General features: G+C 43.9%; 1 protein-coding gene across 3 annotated transcripts in view; it reads left to right on the top strand.

Moving 5' to 3' along the window:
• Nucleotides 1–20,233, top strand: part of Surf1 (surfeit locus protein 1) — a 239,157-nt gene that overhangs the window by 72,897 nt on the left and 146,027 nt on the right. For all 3 annotated transcript variants that reach the window (XM_080283788.1, XM_080283780.1, XM_080283774.1), the window contains exon 5: nt 8,067–8,161. In XM_080283788.1, the coding sequence (XP_080139914.1) occupies nt 8,067–8,161 (95 nt within the window). The remainder of the gene's footprint in view (nt 1–8,066; nt 8,162–20,233) is intronic.

The following is a 20,233-nucleotide window of genomic DNA, read 5'->3' as shown; positions in this document are numbered from 1 at the left end:
AGTCCCATTGACTCCAGTAGCTCTTCGTCGCAGGGCTGAATCTGGAAACCTCTTCTCAAGATGGTTGCACTGTACTCTGCTGCAGTCACTCTAGCACTGGTTGTAAATCTGCATCCTCCATCTGCATCCTCCTCAGGTCTTTTTCAGCTGACACTGGCCCTGTCACAACAGTACGGCAGCATTTCTTGTTGAGATTCCCATTCCTGCCACACTGCTTGCTGTCTGTTCTTCCATCTTCTGACACACTGTCAATCAAGGTTCTCTTGCATTCTCTTGGTGGTGAGACTACTTGTGAAAAGCCAGCTGGTGGTTGCCCCTTAACACCAGCCTCCACTAATTTTCCACCTCTTTCTGGTCATCTGCAGGCTTCATCTTATTCTCCTTTTTCTTCTTTGGGCACCCAGAACTGAAGTGGCCCACCTCACCACATGTCCAACACCCTTTTGTTACAATCGCAGATTTCCCTACGCTGCTCTGTTCTTGCTCCTTCCATTTGTAACAATCCTCCTTTTTGTGTCCTGGCTTCCTGCAGAACCAGCAATCTCCTCCGGTCTTCTCCTGTTCCCTCTTCCACTTGTAGCAGTCCTCTTTCCTATGTCTTGGCTTTTCACAGTACCAGCAACTTCCTTCAGATTTTTCCGCTTCATGCGCCTACCCCTTTCTCGCCTTGAATTCAACACTGCGACCTGCCTGAAAAGTGAACGTACTGGACCTGACATTGGACTCAGATTCTTAAGCCCTGGCTAGTGCTTCTTGCATGCTTCTTGGTTGTACCTGCTTCATTTGCACTTTCAGCTCTGCACTATCAAGTGCATCAATGAACTGGTCCCTCAGAAGAATAGCCAGCAGTTTAGGTGCTGCTCCAGGGTTCGCCTTGTATGCCATACTCTCCAGGTCTTGAGCAAGCTGCTGTAGGGATTCACCTTGAGCCTGTACAAGGCTCTGGAATCTTTCTTTGTAAACCTAAGTCTGGTACATGGTCCTGTATCTGCACTCCAGTACTTCTGCTAATAACTGATAACTGTTCTATCCCCTACTGATATCTGGCCTAGAATTTCCATTGCAGTACCCTTGAGGCTAGCAGCCAGCTGCACTGCCCTCTGCTTATCGTCCCAACCATTCTGGTCAGCAAGTAACTCAAACTGTGCACAGTAAGCTTTCCAAAATGCTTTCCCATGAAATTCCTGAGATTTCTTTTTAATTGGACCCCCATTATAGCCATGCACTTCACTGGTTTGGGGGCTAAAAACTGGGGCATCATAGTTAAGGCCAGGATTCAAAACTCCTACATTCTGATTATTCAGTCCTGTAAAGCTACCTTTAGATGCTTGGGATTTGTCAAGATTCACCATACACTGCCCATTTTTTTCATATGCTCCCTGTACACTAATCTCAGGCTCAGCAGCATAATATTTTTCTAGAGCCTCAATTCTCTCACTAATATTCAAATGGCCGTCTATATGCCTCAGCTGGCCATCAACATGCTTCAACTGGTTGTCAACGTTTGTGTGTGTGTGTGTGTGTGTGTGTGTGTGTGTGTGTGTGTGTGTGTGTGTGTGTGTCTGATTCTGGACATAGGCTTCATAGCTTGCTCCCAAGGCCCAGTAGTCCTCCTGTATACCATTTTTTTTTTTTTTTTTTTTTTTTTTTTTTAATGTGACCGACTCTGGGCATAGGCTTCACAGCCTGCTTTCAAGGCCCAGTAGTCCTCCTACGTAGCGCACACCTCTACATGTCACCACTTCGGCGCTAACACCCACCGTCCATATTGAATACATGCTAGGGCTGTCTCATACAGGACTGGTGTATTGGTATTAGCGGGGGTATTTTTACGACATGTCAGCGGGCCTTCTGGTAGATCAGTAAAGTCTGATTTTATGAAGTTCAAATCCTTAAACTGTTCCCTGCCTCAGCGGGATTTGAACCCGGGTCCGTCAGGACTGCAGGCCAACTCTCTACCGATTGAGCCACCGCCTCCCCCCTACATGTCACCATTTTGGCGCTAACACCCACCGTCCTTATTGAATATGTGCTAGGGCTGTCTCATACGGAACTGGTGTATTGGTGTTAGCTGGGGTATTTTTACAACACGTCAGCTGGTCTTCTGATAGATCGGTAAAGTCTTCTTTAATGAAATTCAAGTCCATAAATTGTTCCCTGCCCCAGTGGAGATTTGAACCTGGGTCGGTTAGGACTGCAGGCAACCTCTCTGTCGACTTAGCCACCACCTCCCCCTAGTAATGTGATGGAGTGCAAACATGCTGTCTGCACTCCACCACATTATTATGCTTACCTCATACTTCTCTTCCTCTAGCTTGACGTCTCCATCCTCTTGAACTGTTGCTGTTCTTCCTTCATTTCCCCCATCAATGCATCTAGCTGTCCTTGCATCCTCAGTTGTAATTTCCTGTGTTGCTTCTGCAGTGCCTCTTGAATCTGTTCATGTCATTCTTTCTGTTCTTTACTGTGTGCCTGTAATTGTTCTTTGATTTTGTTCGTGAGCTCTTTCTGTTCTTCACTTTGTGCCTCTAGCTGTTCACTCTGGTCTTGCAATTGTTCATTGATTTCTTTCTGTCCTTCATTTTGTGCCTCTAGTTGTTCACTCCATGCTTGCAATTGTTCTTTGAGTTCTTTCTGTCCTTCATTCTGTGCTTGTACTTGTATACATTGTGTTTGTAATAGCTGCATGATTGCTGCCAGACATGCCTCGTCCTGCCTAGCTTGGCCTCTTGCATGTACACCTTCCGCCTCCATGTCGAAGGTTTGACTCATTGCAGCACTCCTCTAATGACCCACACTCCAGACACCACTGATACGTCCCCTGTCCCACACTGCCACAGACTCTAACAATAGTAGTTTAGTATAGGATGGATGTTGCCCAGTGAGTTGTTCTTCTTATGGTCAGCCTTTCAGGGTGCAACAACGAGATCAGCTCAGGCATGGTAAATAAACACTGGCTTCTTAAGTTTGTTGTCTTTATTTTTCAGATAACTACACTTTATGCTTGCCAGCGTCACTTCACTGTTTTCACAAGTACTGGAGCTGTACAATCTTCACTAGCTGCACTGACACTGAACTGACAGTAAACTAAACTCAGACTGAACTGAGAACACCTCTAGTCCCTTCCCCATCCCTATATAAGCTCCCTTTTTACTAGAATGATCTCCTACATTCTCAGAGAAGCAAATTACCAACTCAGACATTCAAAATATCCAGAGTTTTCTTACACTACGTAACACTCTAAGTTACTTAGCATACAAATTGAGATAAAATTACATAATTTAACAGTCACATAAATAAAACGTTATAGAGAAAAAGAGCATAAAATTTAATGCATAACTTTACAGAATACCTCCACTCACAAATAGCAGGCTAACTGGCAACTCTCACTCATAAGAAAAAAATACAAGAAATACTGAGAACCTTTGAGTACTTCCTATCTAGCAAATCCCATTTCTCAACAATACTGTATAAAGTATGCAGTGCAACCTTATACTGTACTGAGGTTGGCCATGGTAAACCAAATGTATTTTGTAAACTGGAAGCCAAACCAAATGCCAAAGTTAGCCAGCCAATCATTATCCAACAGTTCCCAGAAATTGTTGTGGAAGAATACATTTAAGACATGTAATATGATTATAACAGTGTGAGTCATAGATTGAATCTTGATTCTGTTTATCTGTGGTGGAATTTCCTGCCTAAGAGTTATGATTGTGTGGCTAGTTACTTAGCTTGTAGCCACATTTCTTTGTCTTGGTAATACCTCCCGTGTTGATGGTAGCCAAACATTATTCAAGTTTCCCAGTGTTTCATCTGTCCATCCATCATCCATTCCATCCCCCCTCCTCATCTGGAGTGTAGGAGCTCAGACTCCAGGCTGTTTAGGCATTTTAGGCACGTGGCCTGGTGCTCCTCTCGTGTGGCATAATATGAGCAAAAAAAACAGCCATCCCTCAAATTGAAATCTTTATGGGCCTCCTCTGGTTGAAATGCCTCAACCCAATAGTCCAGCCGGTGTCTGTTTGTTACCTTTTTGGTTAGCACCAATGTACTTAATATTTTCCCAGGTTACAGGAAACTATTTGTAGTTGAAAATTAAGTGCATTTTGAGGTACGAGTAGGTGTGGTAAACCAAGAAGAAGGTGGATACATAGGTAAATTAGTGTGTGAGAAAGCTAGGCATAGAGGTTGATGAGTCCTGAGTTGGTTGGATGAATTCTGTATTGACAAGGGTTTGGCATCCTATCTCTAACTTGACAGTCATCGGATTTTCCTGGTCTGTTAGATGAGGCACATGTGGATGGTTGTGTTGGTGTGGTGGAGTCAGGATTCCAGGGACTGAATGATGAGTTTAATGAGTGTGTGGCCCATTTTATTGGTTGTTCTGTTCATTAGTTCTCTCTCTCTCTCTCTCTCTCTCTTTCATGCTTTGTTGATCCTGCCTCACCCCACCTGTGGTACAGGAGGTGTGATGATGACGATGATGAACAAATTTATTCTCTTGGGCATGGAAGTATACACTCCTTTCTCTTATCCTCTGACTAATGCAAAAAGGCCTTAGCTTAACCTCACTTGTTCTAATTCTGTCCACAACAAGGAGGAAGCCTACAGAATGTTGCCAACTCACCCCTGAATCCCACCCATTTTATGTTTCTGCCCAGAAACTTGCTAAGTCTCTCCTTAGGTTTGATAATAATTTCATTTCTACCAAATGCTCTGAACTCTCAGACTTTGCTTCTTCCCATTCTTTCTGACACCTTGCCAAAAACATTTCTGACAACTTTGCTTCATCTTCCTTTCCTTTTTTTTTTTTTTTTTTTTTTTTTTTTTTTTGATGGCTCTGTAGCTGTTTCTCCTACTGAAAATGCAGACTTTTTGCCCAGACTTTCTCCTCCAGTTCCACCTTGGACAGTTTTGGTGCTGTTCTTCCATCTCCTGCCCCCTGTGACTTCCTCATGTCTGACTTTAAAATTTCTTCAAGTGATGTGCTTTGTGCCCCTGCTGGTGTCAGTAGTAAAAAAGTGTACAGTACTGAGGGGGTCCCTCCTGTTGTTCTCAGGAACTGTGCTTCTCTGCTGACACCTTGCCTAGGTAAACTCTTTCACCTGTGTCTGTCAGCTTGTATCTGTCCTTGCTGTAAGTTTATTTTCCTTTAGCCTGTCCCAATGAAGGGTGAACATTCCCAACCCTCTCTCACCCAGTTGCTTGAATATCCTATATTTCTAATATTTCAAAATGTATCCTTTAAAAAAAAAAAAAAAAAAAAACCTTTCCTAGCATAGCCTTCTTTTCTGATTGCCAGTATGGATGCCACCAGGGATGCTTCAATGGTTACCTTCTCATCGTACTATACATTCTGATTCCTTTGCTTTTGCACTCGATATCTCTAAGGCTTTTGACCAAGTCTTGTATAAATCAATTTCAAAACTGCCCTCTTAGAGTTTCTATCCTTGTATCTGTGCCGTCATCTCTAGCTTTTCTGGTTGCACTATAGCTGCTGTTGTAGACAGTCACTGTTCTTCAAGATATATCAGTAGTGGTGTTCCTCAGAGTTCTGTCCTGCCACCAACACATATCCTTCTTTTCAGCAATGATCTTCTGAGCTGCACACCTATCTCTGTCCTCTTATACTCTGATGATGCCACCCTACACCTCCCCATCCACTTACAGCATCCATCGCAGCAGTTACTTCAGCAGTCACGGGATGCGGCAATGGCATACCTAATTTCCAACACAGCTCATATTTCTGATTGGCGTAAAAGAAACCTCATTATCTTTGCAGCTCAAAACCCAGTTCCTTTACCTTTCAACCTGCCAAAATCTTCTTCAGGAGTATCCTTTAATATTCTTTGATATACAACTCGATCCTTCATCTTCTCATAACATCCTCTGGGTTTCATTCTCAGAGCCTCTCATGGAAAGATCACCTTACTTTCTTGCAGAATCACTTCAAGAGATTAGGTGTGCTAAGCCAATTCCATGACTTTTTCAACCTGCACAGCTGTTGACTTTGTACAGTAGTCTAATTCGCCTCTGTATGGAGTACGACAGGTGGAGGAGGAGAGGGGGCTTTCCATACACAGCGTTTCTAAACAGAGTGGAATCAGTCTTTTTGCCTTATTAACTCCTGTCCTCACTGACTGTCTTCATCCCCTGTCTTTTCACTGCACTGTTGTAACTTTATCTCTTTTCTGTCATTACTTCAATGGTGACTGCCCTTCTGAACTATCTGCAAGCATCCCTCCTCTGTTACAGTGGACACATAGCACTCATCTGGCAGCATACTCTCACCCCTTTTCTATGCGCTCTCTAATGCAGGAGTATACTGATGCTCTCAGTCATTTATGTATGCAACAGGTCAACTCTGGACCTGTATTCCTCGGTCTGTATTCCCCTCAGCCTGTGGCCTCCAGTCTTTTAACCCGCCGCGTGCCAGTGCCATTTTAAAACGGTTTGACATAATGCTGCTGCCAGTGCCAGTGCCGTTTTAAAACGGTTTGACATAATGCTGCTGCCAGTGCCAGTGCCGTTTTAAAACGGTTTAAAATGAAAAATTTCACTGTGACCGCATTTTTCCAGATTCGACGGTAAAAATTGGCAGGCATGTAAGGTAACTGTTCCTCTACCATCCCCCAAGCTGTCAAGGCCATACACTCACTTGCTTCCCCTCTCACGCTCACTCTGCCTCACTCTGCCTGTGTGCCTCACGCAGTGCTGTATATAGTGAAGGCATTTTGTAAATATTTTCATGTAAATGTAAGTTGTAAATATTTCTTGTAAGTGTAAGGACTATATAGTGAAGTCAAGTTGTAAATACCTTCTTGTAAGTGCCGGGACTGTATGCAGTGAAGTCAGGTTGTACCTATCTTCAAGTAAGTGTAAGATAATGCATTCACAGTGAGAAAGACGCAAATTGTGATAGATGCTGAAGTAATAAGTGATCAGAAAAGTGTACTGAACATTGCTATACCTTCTCAGCATAAATACCTGAGTATACCCCACATAGAAAATGGCTTTCTCTCATATACGTGGTGAGCGTGAGAGAGCGGCTATACCTGTACACGAGTATGCGGGACTCAATGAAACTCATTTTCTAGCCTCGGTGAGCATTTTAATGGCGAAATTCATTGTTTCCACATCAAAATCTATCAATTAAGCCAAAAAAAAAAAGGTCAAAAATGGCTGGCACTGGGGTGACCCAGAAGGCTAAAAATAGCCAGCACGTGGTGGGTTAAATGCAAAGTTTCCAGTCATCTCAGAATTAACAGATTTTGAGTTTGGCTTTTTTTTTTTTTTTTTTTTTTTTTTTTTTTTTAATGGAGGGAAGAACTTTGCTGACTTCAAACATTTGATCCCTTCTTCTTTTGCATAAAAAAAAAGAAAAAAAGAAAAAAAAAAAAGACAAACTTGATGGCCCGTTTCCTAAAGCCCAGCTGTCCTCGTGTGTGCCATACCCCTTTAACATATCATCATATTGGTGCTAATACACACCATCCATATTATATAAATGCAGGGGTTTCTTATTTAGGATTGATGTAGTGGTAGTTGTAGTGTACCTTTATGACAATGTCAGTGGGCCACATAGGTCAGTTAAGTCTGTTTTAAAGAAGTTCAGGTCATGAAACTGTTCCCTGCCCCAGCCTGGGATAGAACTTGCATTTATGTGAACAGCAGACCATTCCTTTAACCACTTGATCACCACTTTCCTTTTGTGGTGGAGGGTGATGTATCATTTGATTGCAAAGGTAGGATAGGAAAGATCATGTAATGAAGTGATGAACTACGTGTTTTTCACATTTTTATGACACTGGATATACTTTCTGTTTCTTCATGAAGGTGATTTCTGTTATGATTTAGGTACTGTACTTCCTGTTATTATGTTTGTGGTGTTTTTCTGTACATCTTGAAGACTTCTGTTTCTGTGGTTAATTCAGTGGGAGTTAATCTCTGCTCACCAAATTTAGCACTGTATTGTGCAGATGAATGTTTGTACAATGCTCTCAGGGACATGTTGTTGACATAAGGCAGTGTAAATATGTTAAGTAACTTGTCTCCCAATACTACAGGTTGGTGGGGATATACACCAGGCAGGGAGCGGACTCATCTCATCCGGCCAGAGTGGCTACCTTGTTGTTACACCCTTCACACTGGCTGATAGAAAGTGAGGACAATACTGTATTATTAGCCACTTCAATCCATTGATCTAGTTTTTATTTTGTCACTAAACAGGAATTGCTTTCTGGGTCCATTTTCTTGTCATTTAATGTGATTTCTGGCATCTCATCCTTGGCATTTTATCCCTGTACAGTAATTCCTTATTCCTCACACCTATTGAGCAATTTTTTTACTGTAAGGCCATCCAGAATGGGAACAGTTTTCACATATATGCCATTGTTCATTGATAGGATGTGCAGTAAACAATAATTCATTTCATTACAGGGTTATCATAGGTGAGGAGCATGTGAAGAATGAAGGAAAGGTAGTGGTGAACAGTGAGAATATTAAAGGAGCTTGGAGAGAGCATTGTAACTGGTTGTTGAATTAGGAGTTTAACTGGGACAGGGAAGGTTGGGTCAGCAGATCCAGAGTTTGGCCCTTGGCCTTTGATGGATGCTGCTACTTTGAGCAGGGCAGTAGGCAGGATGCAGTTGGGTAAGACAGCAGGTGTGTCTGGGTTGACTGCTGAAATGCTGAAGGCCGTAGGAGAAGTAGGAGTGGGGTTAGTTACTGATTTGATAAATACAATTATATATGAGTGTGTTGTCCCAGATAATTGGGTGAAGGGTGTGATTGTAAATGTGTGTAAGGGGAAAGGTGATGCCCTGGAAAGGGGAAATTATAGGGCTTAAAACTTTTGGACCAGATAATGAAGCTAATGGAGTCAATTCTAGAAGGTATGATTAGAGAAAGAGTGAATTTTGAAGAGATGCAGTTTGGGTTTATGCCAGGCAGAGGGATCACTGATGCCATATTCATTGTTTGACAGCTTCAGGAAAAATATATAGGAAAGAAAATGGATATGTACTTTGTTTTTGTTTATTTGAAATGGGATGTGTACTTTGTTTTTGTTGATTTGAAGAAGGCCTTTGAGAGAGTCCCTAGGGAGGTGGAGAATTGAGCAATGAGAAAGCATGGGATTGAGGAGTAGCTGGTTAGAATGGTTATGGCTATGTATATGGATGCCCGCACCCTGGAGAGAGTGAATGGAGCTTTAAGTGATGGGTTTTCTGTGAATGGTGGTGTGCGTCTGAGTCAGTTTTGATCCCCTTATTGTTTATCGTGGTGCGTGAATCCCTTTCACATAATGTTAGAAATGAACTCCCATGGGAGATGTTGTATGCCATTTATTTGGTGTTGATTGCAGAGCATGAAAATGAGATGGAGGATAGATTTAGCAAGTGGAGAGATGGTATGTGGCATAAGGGCTTAAGAGTTGCAGATAAAACAAAAGTGATGGTATCTAGGGCTTGTTGGCAGTACTGTACTGACAAGGAATAGGTAGAGTGGCCATGTACAGTCTGCTACAAGGGTGTGGGAAGTAATTCCATCTTGCAGTATTTGTGATAAGTAGGTGCATAAGAGATGTAGTGGTATTAGTAGTCCATGAGATAATGTTGATTTTGTGTGTGGTGTGTCGGGGAGAGCTTGTGGAGATTGTCAGGTGTCAAAGGGTTGATCTTGTTGGTGAGTCTCATGAGTGTGTGGAAGAGTTTTGTTACTTGGGAGACATGTTATGTGCTGGAGATGGGGCTGGAGCTAGCTCTGTGGTTAGAGTGAGGAGTGGTTGGAAGAAGTTCAGAGAGCTGTTGCCACTCCTGACACCGAGAGGGCTCCCCCTCTGTACTAAGGGATCTTCAAACATACACATGTAACTCTTTAAACCCTCTGGTAAATCATTTACATATCTCAGTAACATTATTGGGGCTAAGACAGAGCCCTGGGGTACCCCACTAGTCATGTTTCTCCACTGTGAAACCTTGTCTCTTATAATTGTTCTCACCTGCCTTCCTATCATCAAATAATCTTCCATCCACTTTAATAGTTTCCCATGCACCCCTCCAAAGGTCTTCAACTTCCACAGCAGTCTCCTATAGGGCACCCTGTCAAATGCTTTCTTGCGATCAAGATAGACACAATCTGCCCATCCCACTCTCTCTTGTATGACATCTATTACCCTACTGTGGAAACTTAATAGGTTAGTAACACATGAGCTTCCATCCCTAAAACCAAATGGTCGTGGTGTTATCACTTCATTTTCTTCTAAATACTTTATCCATCTTTTTTATCCATCTTTTTCTAATAATTTTCTCACAGATTTTACTAACAATACTAGTAAGTGATACAGGTCTGTAATTGAGTGGATGTTCCCTATCTCCTCCCTTGAAGATTGGCACAATACTTGCTCTTTTCCAGTCTTTAGGTAGCTGTCCATTTTCCAGCAAAGTCTTGATGATGACATAAACAGGCCACACTAACTGGTCAGCACATTCCTTCAGGATCCGTCTAGCCACACCATCTGGTCCCATTGCTTTTCTCACATCCAAATCTCTCATCAGGTGCAGCACCTCATTCACTATCTATCTATCTATCTATAGCCCGACGCCCTAATCCCGCAAAGGGTGGCCGCAGACAAAACGCCTCCAAGTCACTCTGTCACCCACCATTTGACTCCCCTCCCCCCAACTCACCCCCCCCTCCCTCATATACCTCTCAACTCCATCCCTCCACCTCATCCTCGGTCTACCCCTCCCTCTCCCTCCCTCCACCTCACCTACATACACCCTCTTAGTCAGTCTTTCATTCTCCATCCTCTCCACATGTCCAAACCACCTCAGTGTATTTCTCCTAATCTTTTCAACCACATCCACATCTACCCCACAACGTTCCTTCACTTCTTCATTCGTCAACCTGTCCCTCCATGTCACTCCACACGCTCCTCTCAAGTAACTCATTTCCACTGCTCTCACTCTTGACTTGTTCCCCTCTTGCAAGGTCCACGCCTCGCTTCCATACGTCAGGGTAGGGATCACAATACCATCATGCAGTGACTTCTTAACTTCCATACTCACCTCCCTATTTCTCATCACTGCTTTCAGTGTGCCAACAACCTTCCTTCCCTGCTGTACCCTTTCACGTACTTCATCCCCCAAAATTCCATCCTTACTCATCACACTACCCAAGTACTTGAATGCACTCACATTCTCCATATCCTCACCATCCAACCTCACTGCACACTCTGTGACTTCATTCCTCTCAAACACCATAACTTTACTTTTGTTTACATTAACTTTCAGCTTCCTCCTCCTACACACTGTCCCAAATTCATTCACCAAACCTTGCAACTCCCATTCATCTTCACTCAACAATACTGTATCATCAGCAAACAGCAACACCGGAAGCTTCCAAATCTCACCCTCATTCATTAGGGCCACCCCCACTTCCACTGCCCTACCTTGTACCTCCTTTACGACCCCATCCATATATATATTAAACAGCCATGGAGACATTACACACCCCTGTTTCAGTCCCACATTGAGATCAAAGAACTCACTCAGCTCACCATCCACTCGCACCGTAGCCCTAGCTCCCTCGTACATACTCTTCACAGCACTCAGCAATTTCCCCTCCACTCCATATATTCTTAATACCTTCCACATACCCTTCCTATCTATTCTGTCATAAGCTTTCTCCAAGTCCATGAAGGCAGCGTACACTTTCCTTCCCTTCTCTAGATACTTCTCCACTAAACATCTTAGAACAAATATCTGATCTACACACCCTTTTCCCTTCCTAAATCCCCCTTGTTCTTCTCCAACTAGCTCCTCTGTCATATGCCTAACCTTATCAATGAGTATTCTACCATATATTTTACCAGTCACACTAAGAAGGCAAATACCCCTATGGTTACCACATACTTCTCTCTCCCCTCATTCACATCAACTGTAATTTCTGCCATTCCCGTCATTCTGGGTTGTATTTCAGGTTCCCTAAATTCCTCTTCCAACGCATAGACTGACTGCGGCTTGGTGTTCATTATTTCACACAACTCTTCTTCTCTTTTGTAAGTTTCATCTCCATCCCTCAATTGCAAAAAGATCTAGATGTACTCTACAAGTGAAGTTAAATGGGGAGAATGGAATTCAACACTAATAAATGTATTGGAAATGAGAGTCAGTGATAAGAGACCAAGGTATGTGTACAAGATGGGAGATGAAATAATGAGGAAGGCAAAAGAAGAAAAGGACCTTGGTGTGACTATACAGGATAACATATTATCAGAGAAACATGTAAACAGGATTACAGGAAGAACTTTACAGGCTGCTGACCAACATAGGAGTGGTATTTAACTATATGGATGATGAGATTTGTGATAGGTGGGGACACTTACCATCCACTCACTCGATGTAGTGCTGCTCTTGGGTGTCTGCCCTTTCCTCTCCTCCATCCTTCTTTCCTTCCATCCTCTTCTGTCTTTCTTTCCTTGAGTCTTTCCTCGTCCTCCTGCCTACGGGTGACTTTACACTCCCTCTTCTGTCTTTCTTTCCTTCATTCTTTCCTCTTCCTTCTGCCTGTGGGTGACTCTTCACTTAGTGACAAGCCAAATGGTTTCCTGTACACCAGGAAACCATTTACTATGCTGGTTGGTAACCATATAACCAAATTTTGGCACCTGGTGGTTTAGTGGGAAATTATTTTGCTCCAATCGGATTGAGCTGGTGAAAGTTTATATCCAAGGGGTGGTTGGGGTTGATTGCTCACGTAATGCCACTCAGGGATGAGTGAGGCTGGTCACTCTCATCTTAAATGTCAGGACCAACTTCCCAGCCCCGGGCTCCGATGCTCTTCATGGGGCAACCTAGAATTGGATGATGGATGGATGGATGAATGATGAGATGCTGAGGGAGTTAACAGCAATCATGATGAGACCAAGACTGGAATATGTAGCAGTGATATGCTCACCACACTTGAAAAAGCATACCAGTAAACTAGAATACAAAGGATAGCCGCAAAATTGACACCAAGCTTGAGTGAGTTTTTTTATGAAGAGAGCTTAGAAAAGCTGAAATTGCCAACCCTGAGAGAGAGAAGAGTGAGAAAGGATACTTGATTACAATGTTTAGAGGAGTAAGAAGAATGGAACATGAGGACAGAGAGGACCTCTTTGTGAAAGATAATGAAAGAACAAGAGGACATGAATTCAAACTGAAGAAGAGATGATGCCTCATTGATGTAAAGAAATTTGGTTTTCCGAACTCAACTATAGACATTTGGAATAAATGAGAGGGAGAGGTGGTGCAAGCAGAGAGCATCCATGTGTTGAAATCTAGATTGGATAATAAATATACATATAAAAGAGACAAGACAACATGAGCATAGTTCAGATTCTGTGTAATACAGTTAAGTAACTACAATTAGGTAAATACACACACACTCACACAGTGGACCCCCCCTTCCAATAACGTGGGTTTCATTTGCAATTTTTACCATTTACGTGGAGAGGTAAACCCTACCCGTATTCCTGTTTCACGAAAAGAATCTTGTTTGCATGGGAAAATCCCAGAATTGCCCCCCCCCCCCCCCTTCCAAAACATGGTCTGTCAGGTGTCGATGGTTGAAAGTCCCACGCGGTGACATGTCGGCATGGCCTGGCATTGGGCATCTGTTGGCATATTATCATAAACATGTTATTATTTTCCTTATAAGAAGGTGCAGGCACAAAGAATATTTTATTATTTATTAAAAGTGAGTGAGATGTGTAGATGGAGGGGAGTTGAACTAAAAACAGGCAACATGCTCCATAAGGCAGCCTGGTAGCATCACTCTGGCACAATCTGTATGCATGTTTATGGAAATATTATACTCGTATTCCATGGAAGGAACAACAGGCACTAAGAATACAGGTTGGATGGTGAGGAATTGGAAAATGTGAGTACGTTTAAGTACTTGGGTAGTGTGATGATTAAGGATGGAGGTTTGGAGGGTTAAGTGCTTGAAAGGGTACAGCAGGGAAGAAAGGTTGCTGGTTCCTTGAAAGCAGTGATGAGAAACAGGGAAGTGAGCATGGAAGTGAAAAAGTTACTACATGACAGTATTGTGATACCAACTCTAACATATGGAAGTGAAGCTTGGACGTTGTTGGAAGGATACAAGTCAAGAGTGACAGCAGTGGAAATGAGTTATTTAAGAGGAGCCTGTGGAGTCATATGGAGAGACAGGCTGACAAATGAGGATATAAAGGAGCGTCGTGGTGTGGATGTGGATGTGATAGGAAGCGTTAGGAGGAACACACTGAGGTGGTTTGGCCATGTGAAGAGGATGGAGGGTGAAAGACTCATGAAGAGAGTGTATGTGAGTGAGGTGGAGGGGGGGAGAGGGAGGGGGAGGCCAAGGATGAGATGGAGGGATGGGGTGGAGAGGTATATGAGAGGGGGGGGGTGAGTTGGGAGCAGGGCTGTGAAATGGCAAGGGACAGGGCGACGTGGAGGCGATTTGTTTGTGGCCACCCTGAATGGGATTGAGGCGTCTGGCAATAGATAGATAGATAGAGAGCGATATATATGGTGCTACCCAAAATTTCCTGAAATTTGACTAAAGAAGGGAAAAAAATTACATCAAGTCCTATTCACCACCGCCACCTTCAAAGTAGGCACCTTGGGCGTGCACACATCGATCCCAGTGCTTCTCCCACGATTGAAACAGGTTCTGGAAGTCCATGAGCATAATTTTTTTCTTTAATTATAAATGCAAGGAATAAGGAACCAAAAGCCAGGGGCCTGCAAATTGTTCCCTCCAAGGAAAAACAAAACCAAGGTTACAGACAGTCAAATTCAAGATCTGTTCATTTCGAGCTGCCTGGACACACTGCATTTGAAAGACTGGAGATCATAGGCAGTAGGAAATACAGAGAAAGGCAGTTCCAGAGTTGACCTGTTACATTAATGAAGGAGTGGGAGTAACGGTTAATTCTTGCATTAGAGAGTTGGACAGAAAAGGGATGAGAGTTTGTTGCTAGATGGGTGCTACGTGCCTGCCATAGTGGTGGAGGGATGCAAGCAGAAAGTTCAGAGGAATAGTGTCCATTGAAGCAGAGATAGAAAAGAGATAAAGGTGCAGCTGTGCAGTGAAAAGACAGAGGTTGAAGGGAGCCAGTAAGAGGAGGAGAGTTAATGAGATGAAAAGCCTTCAACACCATCCTGTTGAGTAAAGTTATATGTGGCGAGCCTCCCCACACATGAGTGATGTATTCTACACAGGGGCGAATAAAGTCCATCTATAAAGTCAACAACTGTGCTGGGGTAAAGAAGGCACAGAGTTGACAAAGTACATCTAATCTCTTGGAAGCAGATTTTACAAGAGAAGTGATATGCCCTTTCCAAGATAAATCCAGAGAGAATGAAACTTCAAGTATGTTTAACCCATGGATTGTGAGCCACAGCTCAGGCTGGTCTGATACCCAGGATCGCCCCACTGTCATCCAACCACTCACACACTTCGTCCTCATCAACATCATCGCCATGCGCATGTAGACGTGCATGGAAGTCATCCACGTCAAAACCTAGGAAATTGTGCACCACATCCGTTCCGAGAAGCAGACGAGACCAACCATTTTCTAGAGTCTTGACAGGGACTTCCTTCCATGCATTGGCCCAGTTGTAGATTGCAGACTTGATGTTGGTTGTAGCGGCGAAGGTTTTCCAAAGTCCGCTGGCCTCGCGTGTCCCGTCCCTCCATGCGCTTGTCCTCGTCCTTGAGAACAACCATCACCTCATCCAGGAACTTTCTTCAGTACAGCCTCTTCGTTGCCACGGTCACTCCTTGGTCCATTGGTTGGATGAGAACAGTCTTATTAGGTGGCATATACATGCACCTAATGCGGCCATTCTCATCCACCAAGTACTTGTCGCACGAGTGGGCCGGTGCATTATCAGAGGAGTAGACTGTAGCACAAGTCGAGCAGGGCAGTACTTCCAAGGTGGATGGAAAGCTGATGACAGGGAGATCTGGAGCTCCCGTTTCATCAGCCCTTGGGACTAGGTCCCGACTATCCCCCTTTGCTGAACTTTTTCAGTGTCTCAGTAACACAGAGAGTAGGCCAGCATGCTCTCCAATACAAGTTTTTCAAACAGTCAACACCAAACTACATGCACAGTACACACCACACTTCCTTAAAAAAAAAAAAAAAAAAAAAAAAAAAAAAAAAAACATAGCCTCGGAGTCCCCGGGTGGGGGGGGACCATAAATGCCTCCACCTTCTGCCTCTCTCCCGTTGATGACTAAAGATGCGAACTACTGTCTGACTCTCTTCTTCTTCATTTCTGCAACATTCGCGGCCTTTCCTCTAACTTTTGCTCTGTTGAGCACCACCTCTCCTTTTCTAAACCTCACCTTCTTTTTCTAACTGAGACTCAGCTGTCTGAGGCCACTGACAGCAGACCCTTTTCTGTATCCTCCTGCTTTCTCAATACTCATTTCAAAGCCAAAGGTGGCTGGTGTGTATATATACGCAACAACTTATCTTGCTCTCGTGTTTCTGAACTCGATTCTTCTGAATTCTCTACACTCTGGCTTCGGCTTTCATGTCGTTCTCTGACTAAATATATCGGCGCTGTTTACTTATCTCCTAATTCTACTGAGTATCAAAAATTCTTTGACCATCTTACTTCTACGATGGAACACATTCTGTCCATTTCTTCTTTCTCTGAAATCTCCATTCTAGGAGATTTCAATGTTCACCACCACCTTTGGCTCTCCTTTCCTTTCACTGATCCACCTGGTGAACAAGCCTACACCTTTTCTAATCTTAATGACCTAGAGTAGCTTGTACAGCACCCTACCCGTATCCCTGACAGCCATGGAGAGAGCTCCAACATAGTTGACCTCTTCCTTACAACTAATTCTTCAGCTTACACTGTTAATCTTTTCTCTCCGTTGGCCTCCTCCGATCACAACCTTATTACCTTAACCTGTCCTGTCGCTCCGGTACGGCCTGCAGACCCTCCAAAGAAATGTCGTCTGTGGCACTTTGGAGCTGCGGATTGGGAGACCCTCAGGCAGTACTTCTTTGATTTTCCCTGGAATGATTAATTATTGCTTCCATGGCTGGGAGCCATCTGGGTGTGCCTCGCACATTACAGAGGTTATTCTCTTGGGCATGGAAGCATACATTCCTTTCTCATATCCTTTGACTAATGCACGAAAGCCTTGGTTTAATCACGCTTGTTCTAATGCTGTCCGCAACAAGGAGAGGGCCTATTAAAGGTACCGGAGCTAACCCACCCCTGATTCTCATCTTTTATACGTTTCTGCCCGGAATCGTGCTAAGTCTGTTCTTTGCCCTGCTAAAAATAATTTTATCCATACTAAATGCTCTCAACTCTCTAACTCGAATTCTTCCCGCTCCTTCTGGCACCTTGCCCAAAACCTTTCTAACAACTTTACCTCATCATCCTTCCCTGCTCTTTTCTACTCTGATGGCTCTGTAGCTATTTCTTCTACTGATAAGGCAGATCTCTTCGCTCAGACTTTCTCCTCCAATTTCACCTTAGACGATTCCAGTGCTGTTCCTCCATCACTTCCTCCCTCTGACTTCCTCATGGCTGACATTAAAATTTCTTCAGCTGATGTATTTTCTGTCATCACAGGCCTCAATACTATTAAGGCATATGGGCCTGACGGAGTCCCTCCTGTTGTTCTCAAGAACTGTGCTTCTGCGCTTACAAACTGCCTAGGGAAACTCTTTCGCCTTTGTCTATCAACTTGTACCTTTCCTTCTTGCTGGAAGTTTGCTCTCATTGAGCCTGTCCCAAAGAAGGGTGACCATTCCCAACCCTTTAACCCCTTAAATGCGGCCGTGTACAGTCGCTCCTCCCCTAGTGGCGGGGTTGTATCGCGGTCTGAGTACCTGTAGGAAAATATTCGCCAAAAATCAGAGATTAACCCTAGAACATTATACTTGGTATGGCAGATAGTTCTTACATTCAGCTTTCTCCAGAGACAGGTGTTGAGCCTTCGTGGACTACCCAAGGACTTGTGGAGACTTGCAAAGTTGGGTAACCAAATCTTCACTTTCACACCTCCAGCAACCCGGTTTCCCCTCTACCACAGCCTCATTCTGTCACAGTAAACTTTATACTACAACGTAAAGGTAGTTAGGAATCTGTATTTGTACAATAAGCACTGAAAATAAGGCTAAAATCAACGGAGCGTACGGCCGACATGCAGTGCGGCGGCGGTCTTCCCGTCACTCAACAAACATTTCCATTTTCACAGCTAAAAACATGTATACTACATTACAGTATTTTCAATCATATTACTTCCCAAAAGATCACCACAGCGCGCTTTTTATTCTGCCTTATGCCCGTCACTTTATTCTTGTTCCTGTCGGCCGCTTGCACTGACTCGGAAGAGCTAGAACTCGCCATAATGTCACTGTGAAAGCCTGCGGTAAACTGACGATAAACAGGGGCAAACCGTGAGAAAAAAGCTAGTGTTACAACTGGGGAAACAAGCGTTTCCTATTAGCATAAACTGCTTGTGAGAGGAGAGCGTAGATTTACAGTTCTGAGCACTCAGAGCACTGCCATGTATCACAGCCAGGCTGGCAGGGGCCGTGGTGGGGGGGGGGACGGGGGGAAAACGCGATACAGTAATCCCTCCAATATCCAGATCAATAGAGCCATCGGTAGGTTCGGATATTGGTTTCGTCCGGATATTGGGCCCCAGCCTATGGACTTGTACTTATGGACCCTAACTCAGAGAAACACCTATACAACTCCCTCCGGACATGCGTAGCACCTATTTAACACCCAAATCACACCAATAAGGCACATAAATGACTGAAATAAATGCAAAAGAAACATAAAATGTGGGTTTAGAAGTATGTTCATACATTAATAAACATTCTGGTACTTATGGACTCTAACCGAACCTAACCTAACCGAACCTAACCGAACTCTGAAAAACACATTCCTACTGCACATGCATGAGGTAAGTATAGTATGGAAAGAAGTACAGTATGACACTTTCTGGAAAGTATAGTATGGAAAAAAGTACAATATGAAACATTCTGGTAAATATAGTATGGAAAATAGTACAACATGAAACATTCTGGCTACTTACAGCAAGTCCCTGGCCACCTCGATGAATAACCGCCTCCTCTCGGACTCTGACAGTAAGAACGATTTCCTGAAGCACTTGCACTACACTCTTCCTGAAGTCTTGCACTGAACTTAGTCACTAACACACAGAAGTCCGTTCTTTTCACAGTGTTCACTTTAGTCCAAATAATGTTCCATTTTACTTTAAGTGTTGCACATTAACTTTTCCCCAGTTTTTTTAATTTTCCAAAGCCAAAACAAAGAAGGTTAGTTACGTTAAATTTCTTTTCTACTGAGTCTTTTCTTCCAACTTGAAAACCTTAACACAACACGCCATTTTTTTCACTGCACAACACTCAAAATTCCCGTGTGGTCTAGTGGAGAAGTTCTTGCTGCTTATTCACTGTCAGAGTCCGAGAGTATCACTGGCAGGCGTCCAAGGGGTACATCGGTGGGTCGTGGTGATGGCGTACCGACTACAGAAGACTCTGAAGACAGCCGCAAACTCACATCGAGCGGTGACTCCACTGTAGCTGATGTGCTGGGCTGTGGCTCGGAGCATGAGAGCCTGTCTTGGGGAGGCAACGGAGTGGAACCAGGGCTTGGCACAGTGGGGGTCACGGGCCTGAAAAAACTGTCAATCGTTGACTGACGCAAGGACCGACGATTCTGGCGATTGATGATGCGCTGCCGGAAAGCACGCACTTCCTCCACGAGTCCCAAGGGCCCCATCTCCCTGTCGCAGTCCGGGTGTTCCAGATAGTCTAGGACGAACTCTAGATGTTCCCGGAGTGCGCTCAGCTTGGGGATGGCTGGAGTAGTGTCCTGCTGAGCGGAGTCTGCATCATCATCGCCTTCGTCGTCGGAATCTTCAAGTTCGGGACTGACACCAGCAACCGAAGACGCGATCTCGATATGAGACAATGTCTGATACCCAGGATCGCCCTCGTCGTCGTCCAACCACTCACGAACATCGTCCACATCAACATCATCGCCATGCGTATGTAGCCGTGCATGGAAGTCATCCACATCAAACCCTAGGAAATCGTACTCCACATCTGTTCTGAAAAGCAGACGAGACCAACCATTTTCAAGAGTTTTCACAGGGACTTCCTTCCATGCCCTAGCCCAGTTGT

This window comes from Coenobita brevimanus, chromosome 13 (assembly GCF_032717465.1).
Source record: "Coenobita brevimanus isolate Jiangsu-jjx chromosome 13, ASM3271746v2, whole genome shotgun sequence".
NCBI lineage: Eukaryota > Metazoa > Arthropoda > Malacostraca > Decapoda > Coenobitidae > Coenobita > Coenobita brevimanus.
This window is presented reverse-complemented; position numbering and strand designations above follow the sequence as displayed.